The sequence below is a fragment of the Acyrthosiphon pisum genome, chromosome A1 (assembly GCF_005508785.2).
Source record: "Acyrthosiphon pisum isolate AL4f chromosome A1, pea_aphid_22Mar2018_4r6ur, whole genome shotgun sequence".
NCBI lineage: Eukaryota > Metazoa > Arthropoda > Insecta > Hemiptera > Aphididae > Acyrthosiphon > Acyrthosiphon pisum.
In genome coordinates, this window is record NC_042494.1 from 152,453,160 (window position 1) to 152,462,055 (window position 8,896).

The following is an 8,896-nucleotide window of genomic DNA, read 5'->3' on the forward strand; positions in this document are numbered from 1 at the left end:
TCTACTACCCGATAACTATTTAGTGGTGGTTGATAGGGTGTATTATATCGAAAAAAATTACTTTACGGGAATAACTCTCAAGCTTTATAGAATTGTCGGATTTTGATGAGTACTTTTTTATCTGAAAGAAGAAGACTTCCTACAGCCCGCATCGATCTCTGATTTTGTATTTTATTTTAAATAATAGTATAAAATAATTTATAAAAAAAGCTAAAAATTGTCTTTTTTTTAAAGACTGATAATTAAGTTTGAGATGAAAATATCGAAAAAAGAAGTTCGATGCGGGCTGTAGAATATTCTCCATTATAAATAAAAAAAAAAATTATCAAATTTGGTTAACTCTACAGGGCAGGATCATTATTCCCGTAAACCGTGTTTTTAAGGTCAAAATCACATTGGCACCGGGCGCCTTAACTGTTTGTTTTTAATAGGCAGCTTCTACCGTATTTATCACACTTTTGTTTGTTTTATTTAAAAATATAATGATACCGAAGTCATATTTTATAAGTATTTTCAATCTCCATAATTAATTTTGATTCACAATGGCCCTATTTATCGATAAACAATATTACAAAATCCATAATGTTTTTACTATTTGTGCAAATAATCTTTTTTATGGTATTTACCAAAATAATTTTAATATGTAATCAGGCACAATAATATTTATTATTCTCCATAAAACAGCATAAAAAGTTTTACATATTCAACCAATTAAAAAGTATAATAAAAAAACAATGATGTTAAAAACTAATGTAGCAAAATAAATTAATTGACATCCAGACTATTATTTTAAATGCATTTGGCACCGGCTTTATATGCAACCGTATAAAAAAGTTTTAAGTGAACAAATTCTTAATATTAAATTATTTAATTAATACAAAATTAAAAGAATAAAATAATGTAAATAAAAACATAGATTTGCGATTAACATTGCATGTGTTTAATATAAATTTTTAAAATATATAAAAAGGAATATACATCACTGATAGCAGCTTAATATTTTAAATGAATACAATATTATATTTGCATGTGTAAAAATAGTATGTTGATTAAAAAATTAAATTTAGTAATAAAGTAGTCCATATTGGCAAAAAAATAAATTTATATATATATAATAATACTTAACATAATATTGAATTTAAAATCATGAACAATTCATTTTAAATTTTACAATTAAGAAGTGTATTATTATTTAATGTCAACATGTATTATTCATTATTAAATCCACTTACTTCTAAATTATTTAACATATTTTAAATAATTTATCATAGATACTTAACATTATAAAGTAATACCTAATATTGATGAATTAAATGTATTAGTTAAATATTTTAACTATTAGTATTGTTTAGGGTACTCATTAGGTATTAAAGGTGTAGAACCTGTTGAAGCTGAAAAAAAAATTGCAAAATGAATACATAGTATGAATTTAAAAGTATCTATAATATGATGGAAATTGTATGCATATTATTTTGATCTCTTTAAATGTGGCTAAAATTCTTCAAAATTATGTATACAGATTACAGAGTACAAATACTAAATAGAATATTTTTTCTATTATCCATCTACATTTATACTTTAAGAATACTATAGAATACTATGCCGAGTATACTATGCCCTCATCATAAAGTTCTATTTGGTAATATTCTTATTTTTTTAGTAACATTTGCTTTTGCATTTTCTATAAGTTATTCGGAAGTTGGATTCACAATAAAGTCTTAATCAAGTTGTCAATAATATTACTATGCTGCCTCAATTATGTGCTTTTTCCAGGCTTAAAACATTCTATTGCATCATTTTTTCCACTAAATTTCTCAACTAATGGTCAAATAAAATATTTCTTTTTGATATAAATTATAACCTAATACTTTAACAACAATGGTCATATTTTTGAAAGTGTTGCCAATATTAACAAATATTTTGACTGGGATAAAAATCAATTTATGGTTTGGTCTGATGGACCAGACAAAAACTGAGGCTACATTAGTATTATATGGGGCGGAATACAAATAAACTCATAAACAAATTATTATAAAATATAAAATATACCTGAAGCATAATAGGATCCATCACTGTATATTATAGATGGCATACCCTCTATAATGACACAATTGGTTGAAAGCGGTTGAACAAGTACCCCTGCAGTAATATTTTTTTAAACACAACCTGTGAAAATGCATTAAATTGTAGTCAGTTTTTATTCACAGTAATTATGAAAACCACAACCGACACAATTACATGCATTTTCAAAATACAATTACAGCAAATAATATTCAATGTCAGTTTCAAATAAATGTTCATAAACTAAACACTTATTATTCAATATAGAATTGTTGAAATATAATTAAGGAAAATGAAAGTGGTTTCCAGATAAAAATTAAATTAAACTGTAGTAGTTAGTTAGCTAAGGTTAAAGAACATAAACATTTACTACAGGTCTTGTAATAGTAAAAGCACATCTATTTAAATGTATAAAAAAATGAAAACCTAAAACTAATATAATATAGAATATAGCTGATATAATATTGCATATATTTTTTTTGTTACTAAAAATATTAAAAGAGAAAAACATTGAATATTATTTGTTCATATAAATTCAATATACTTAATATTATTTAAATTTACACAAGGTGCAAGTATTAATAAAATCATGCATAACTAGACATTTGGCATTCTTCGTATTTTTTTTTATGGAATACTATATATTGAGAAAGCGTTGTTGTTATAAATTTGTTTATGTATCTCTTAATAAGATAAAACTTATTTTTATTATCTGATTAATACTAAATCATATTTATCAAAATATTCTTTGATTTTTAAATGGTAATTAATAAATACAATTATATAAAATTGAATTTATAACATTTAACCATTAAGATAACAAATAATAAATATAGATTTCAAATGTTTAAAAGATAATAACTGATTTATGTTTATAGAGCATGCACGAAGAAAAAATGTTATCCAGAAGAAGCTGTGCAAATGGAACTACAATAATAAAAGGGAATATTAAAAGATAAATAAATGCTTAGAAATATCAATACTTCTAAAGTACTTCTAATAGTGATTTAACAAACATCTGTTAAATATGAATATAATATATAATGATAGTATGCATGGTTGTTTTTATTAGTGATATTATTTAATTAGTTTTTTTTTAATTATGAATATCTAATAAGCAGTTTGTTTAAGTACTACTTACTGCCAGATTGCCTACGTTTGTAAATAGCGCAACATGGGCACAATAAACAACAGATGCAACTGAGAATGGATGAAAGAATCAGCAAAACAATAAGAATCGGAATAAGGCAAATCAATCTGAAAATCATAAAAATAATTAAAATTTAGAATTAAACAAATATAATAGTAATAATAATATTAATAATAATATATCCACACTTACCCAAAGAGCATAAATTCTTGAAAATTGCAACATTCAACCTTTCCGTCAGTATTATAACAGCAATATTCTTTAGTTGGATCCCCAATAATAGGCGTAGGACATCTGTTTATAGAGAAAGATTCAACCTTAGAGATGAATGGATTGTTATCTACTAACCATGGCAAAGTACAATCGTTTGATCCTAAAATAAACATAAATAAGATAAGTAAATACAGTATACAGTGAAACACCTTTATTTCAGTATTATGGTCACAATAACTTAAATTTGTATAATAGAAAAATTTGTTTAATGAAATATTGAAATAACATAAATTTAGTCAACTGATAAAAATACATTAATACCTATAGTATATTATTAATGGAAAATAAACATTAATTGCAGTTTTCATCAAAATTTCTGTTTGTATTTTTGAAATCAGTATATTGAAAACAACATTTTTTTAAAAATTAAGTATCAGATAATCTATAATTATGTTTTAAAAATCCCAATTCTTCTAGTATGATCTTTTCACTATTTAAAACAAATTAAGTACCTATAGGTAATTACTATAACAGACAGTAGGTATTTAATTAAGTTAGTTATGTATATATAATATGTATTATATAGTTACTATATTCTATTCCAAATAAGTTTAGAAAAAAATCATGATGGAAACGTTTCGGGCTTGCGTATGTGCAGTGCAGCTGACTGCAGGCGGTGCGCTGCTGACTACTGGCCTATCACAACGGTTCTACCGTTCAGAGGCTGTGCAGTTTTTCCAAACTTTTTAGGGTTAGAGTGTATGCAATATTCAGTGTACTTTTCACATAAAGTTATTAAGTAATTGTTTAATTAAGAAATAAAACAATAATAAAGACTATTATGGACAAAGTGCAAGGTGCAGCTTATGTAAATAGTAATTAATACCCATCAGTCAGTAATAAGACCTTGGAAATTTAAATGACAAATTGAAAACAACAATGATTACCAATAATCTACTTAGTACCTACTCGTTAACAATAAAATAGCAGTTCCTCTAATAAGGATGTATTTGAAAATTTATTTTTTCTTCAATCCTGGAACGGGAATCCAACAAAGTTCGATTTTATAAGGTAAATTAAACTTCCCAAGCACTGATGATTAGACAATCGGATCTATTTTAGGTAATTTTACTTATAATATGGGTATACCTATTAAAATTGTAAAATAGAGGCGATAGCCCTTATTGTCACTGAAATCGAGTCAAACAAATAAATAAACAATTCACACAAGACACAATATAGACCATTCACATTTTAACCATTGGTATATTTATGAACATATTTTGTTTTTTATAATCGAGAATAACACCCAATTGTCGAACAATTCTCACCTTTAACCACGCAGTTGCAGAACGCAAAAGCCACCACCAACAGCATTAATCCTTTGACAGCCATTGTATCGTCGTGTGTATATACGATTTTTGTTCAGTCTGTGAAAAAAAAACGACAGTAAACAAGGTATCAATAAAAATATATTGTTTACAATTTTCAAAATAATGTAATTTAGATTTAATTTATATAGATATAATTTACTATGATAACCGTAATATCGCACGTAGTAAACAATAACAAATTATTATGTAAATCGTTTTTCGTAGATAGCCGTAAACAAACGGTAACGTACCAACCTGTGGGACAAACGTGTGTATAATAATATTATATTATTAATAAAATGGAAAGTAGCAAACGGCAACAACGGTGGACAGGGGTAACGCGAAAAGAGTGAGAGTTGAAACTAACGAACAACTGAACAAGTAACAACAGTAAAACACTGAAAACCGAAACGACTAAAGAGTGAAACGGTCGGACTCGTCGGAAACGTGAAAAGACGGACGTTCTCAGACGGTGACGGCTAGGGCAGACTAGGGCGCTTGACTGCTTGAGCTTAGTCAGCGTTGGCGAATGGCGAGCGGAGACAGCTGTGGCGGTGATGGCCGATGGGCGAAGTTAAGAGTGGCGGGTGAGTGGTGAATAGCGATGTATGACGGGCGGGCGACGGAGTCGAGGACAAACGCCGCGGCACTAACCAGTATTTTACAGGCTAACCAATACAAATACGGCGGCTGTCAAGGATTGTTTTTTTTGTTGTGAACCGACGGGCGATGGGGCTCGGTCGCTCGGACGATGGCATAACCATGATAAAATAACAACGAAAACAGTAAACTACGCCGTGACCCGACACCCGAACGGCCGAACTACAATTATTATTAATACTACTTATTACAATAAGAACTACAATTATTCCGAACGACCGAACGGTTAAATAATAAATAATAATAAATAAAATATTGTTCTTATTACTATCCTAACAATAACAAAAATGACGATAAACTGTTCGAAAACGATAAAATTACATCATAAATATTAACGAGGGCCTAGGGTTCTTGAACACTTTTGTGACACTGTCAAATAACAAAACAACAAATCGTCGGCGTAAGCACGAAAATATAAAACGAATATACGATATTATTAATATTTACTGCGCACACTTACAAGTTATAATAAATAATCTGATGTCACATAATATAATATTATTATTTATTATTCAACCTGTTAGTTACATTATCCATATTATTTTGTCTTTTCTATACTTATTCTTTAATCACTTCACACTTGTGCTTATTATGTAAACCATTACTTAACAGACTGCACAATGCACAATTCCTCTAGCTTAAAAATAAAAAAATTAATGTAAGATTTTAATAATTTTTTTGTACATTTCGGCACTTTTGGATTTGGGTTTTTCTGCATAATTTATAAAGGTTTCACGATTTATCGTGTCCACTGGAAAGCGACGGAGATGATAAATGAGTAATCGTTATGCATTGCCGCATTGGTCAATGGGCAATGGACAATGGCCATAGTCATTACTCATATTAGTCATTACTCATTACTCATAGCTATAAGGATCAGTTAAATATAATTTATTATTATTACCCATAACTAAGGATCCTCCAATCAGAAGCTGTAGAAATTGCATATTTTTGTCTATGTCTTCTATTTGTTATTATACTTAAAAGTCCGGCAAAAAAAAGTCCGAGAATAAAAGTCCCAAATTTAATAACTATTAAGTTAAGTCACCTAATATTTGTTTAGGTCTAAATTCTAAGGACTAAGGTCTAACCATATTATACAGTAGACGCCGCTTATAAGACTCACGGATAGAAGGTTCAGTCGCTTATTAGACTCAAAATCGTGTGGAACGGTCCGGACGTATCCAAATACATTAAAAAAAAAAAATCGGTTATAAGACTCAACACTTCGGTTATAAGACTCAAATTTCGTAAAATAAAAAGTAGAAAATAAACTTTTTTGGTACTAAATTAGAAATAAATTGGTATTACAAAATTAAATAATATTCGTGATGATTATTTCTAGTTCCTGTATGTACCTTATAACGTATAATAATTTTTATCGTAGATAAAAGTTCAAATTTATCGCAACGATTATCGTTATTATAGTGATTATCTGGCGGCTGCACAGTTATCGTAATTACGGGTACGTAAATACACATACGCAGTTAGGTTAACTAATTTCAATGTATAATACGAATATGAACAGTACATTTTCGGAATATTGGAACAAAATAAAAAACAAACTAAAATTACAATTTTTTTTCAAAATAAATAATAATAATTTTTTATTAATGTATAATTTTTATAATATTTTTATATGTACTTAATTATAATTTTAGTTTTTTTTCTTATCAGGATTATTAAATTTATTCAATAATAAGTATGTAATATATAATATGTGTTAAAGTATTAAAATTGAAGCAAAATATGTAGTAAAATAAAATTTATAAATACGTAATTAATTTTTTTTTAGCACTTCGTCTATAAGATTCATTTGGTTATAAAACTCACTTTGTGCTGGTCCCAAAGTGAGTCTTATAAGCGGCGTCTACTGTATTATATTTGATAGATGATCACTGCTTCGTATTGTTTATTAGAACGTAAGACGACTTCAATTTATGAAACAATGTTTAAAACCATTATTGAAAAATGTGAACAACAAAATTTGTTCCCCGACCCAAGGATTTTACACGTAGATTTTGAAAAGGCAGTAGGTAATTACAGCGGCTAATAATGTTTTGGGTTCAGAATTAGTTATTAGAGGCCAGAGGGTGCTTTTACCATCTTTGCCAGAGTACATTTCGTAAAGTTCTGAGTTCAGGAGTTAGGTTTACAAACAACATATATGAATGATGACAAAATTAGTCATTTTTGTTCCATGATCGATGGTCTGGCATTCCTTCCCCTTGAACGGGTTTATAAGGGAATAGAGTTTTTAAAACAAACTAATATCCCTGAAGCGAATGAATTATTAAATTTCTTCGACATCACATATGTAAATGGTTCGTACTAGAGATTTGGTGCTGGTATGAATATAAAGTTAAGAAAAACTAAACCCTTATTTCTACCAAATTCCAAAAACGTGGAATATGTCTTTGAAGCCACTTTAAATAATGAACACAGAACGAATAATAAATGTGAATCGTGGAACACACTTAGTAGGACATAGTCATCCAACAATATGGGCGCTAATTCGTAAAATTAAACTTGAGGTTGGAGCCGATCGCCGATAGGGCAAATATTGCATCAAATAGCATGGGACAAGCAATAAGAAAATCGAAAACCATTCAAAAAATAAGAGGCACCAAACATTATGCAAACGCATTAAAAACTCTGAGTTAAGTGTCGAAGAGTTTTTAACTCAAGTTGGAAACAATATTAGGACACGGTCCAGGTTATAGGCTTTTTATTTAATTTTTTCATTAATTTTTGTGTTTTTATCTTATACTTTTATTCACGGACTTTTATGTCATAATGCTATGTAGTATATACTTAATATTTTTATTTTTATTGTATTATTACTGTGTAAATTCTAACCAGATTTGTCATTGACATTGATTGATTGAACATGTCATTGAACATGGTTATATATATTTAATTTTATTATTATTGTATTTTTGGAATATTTATAAGAGTTACGTGTCAAAGAGTTTTTATTTAATTTTTTCATTTAATAAAATATTATTTATTTATTTATTTATATTAAAATAATATATTTATAATTAATATAAATTTTAATATTTTAAAACCTTTAAAATTTTTACCGGACTTTTTTCGCTGGACTTTTAAGTATAATACCCACTTTCCCATGCCCCAGAAGAACTTTTATAATAATTCAATCACTTTTATTAAAAAGCACAGAGATACCTAAGTAAATAAATTGAATGACTTTAAAAAAAGAAATTTAATAATACTGATTAACTTCCAACACTTATTGTAATCAAAACTGATTGTGTGATATACTGAAATGCATTTTAAATTAACAGCCCCCAGATCTTCGTGCCTCCCAGATCTTCACTCAGGATTCTAGCAGCCTGACTCCCTATCATACTATATATTATAGGCACTAAAGGTCTATTGTGTATGTATTACATTGTACATTATTATTATATAATGT

General features: G+C 27.9%; 1 protein-coding gene across 3 annotated transcripts; it reads right to left on the minus strand.

Moving 5' to 3' along the window:
- Positions 1-644: 644 nt before the first annotated feature.
- LOC100163907 (uncharacterized) lies at positions 645-5,358 on the minus strand. Of its 3 annotated transcripts, none has more exons than XM_008183214.3 (6): positions 5,049-5,358; positions 4,756-4,854; positions 3,404-3,584; positions 3,203-3,318; positions 2,050-2,139; positions 645-1,391 (listed from the first exon to the last, which is right to left on the minus strand). In XM_008183214.3, exons 2-6 carry the CDS (start codon positions 4,817-4,819, stop codon positions 1,339-1,341), a joined length of 504 nt encoding a protein of 167 aa, XP_008181436.1. In that variant the 5' UTR covers positions 4,820-4,854; positions 5,049-5,358; the 3' UTR covers positions 645-1,338. The 3 variants fall into 3 exon arrangements, with proteins under 3 accessions (XP_008181436.1, XP_008181434.1, NP_001155594.1); XM_008183212.3 differs by having other exon boundaries at positions 5,053-5,357; NM_001162122.2 differs by having other exon boundaries at positions 918-1,391; positions 2,050-2,166; positions 5,053-5,328.
- Between the last annotated feature and the right edge of the window lie 3,538 nt (positions 5,359-8,896).

Coding starts and splice junctions, on each gene's coding strand:
- LOC100163907 (XM_008183214.3), bottom strand. CDS start 4,819: ATGGCTGTCAAAGGATTAATGCTGTTGGTGGTGGCTTTTGCGTTCTGC. Junction 3,585..4,755: donor CTGCAACTGCGTGGTTAAAG/GTGAGAATTGTT, acceptor TGTTTATTTTAG/GATCAAACGATTGTACTTTG. Junction 3,319..3,403: donor CAAGAATTTATGCTCTTTGG/GTAAGTGTGGAT, acceptor TATGATTTTCAG/ATTGATTTGCCTTATTCCGA.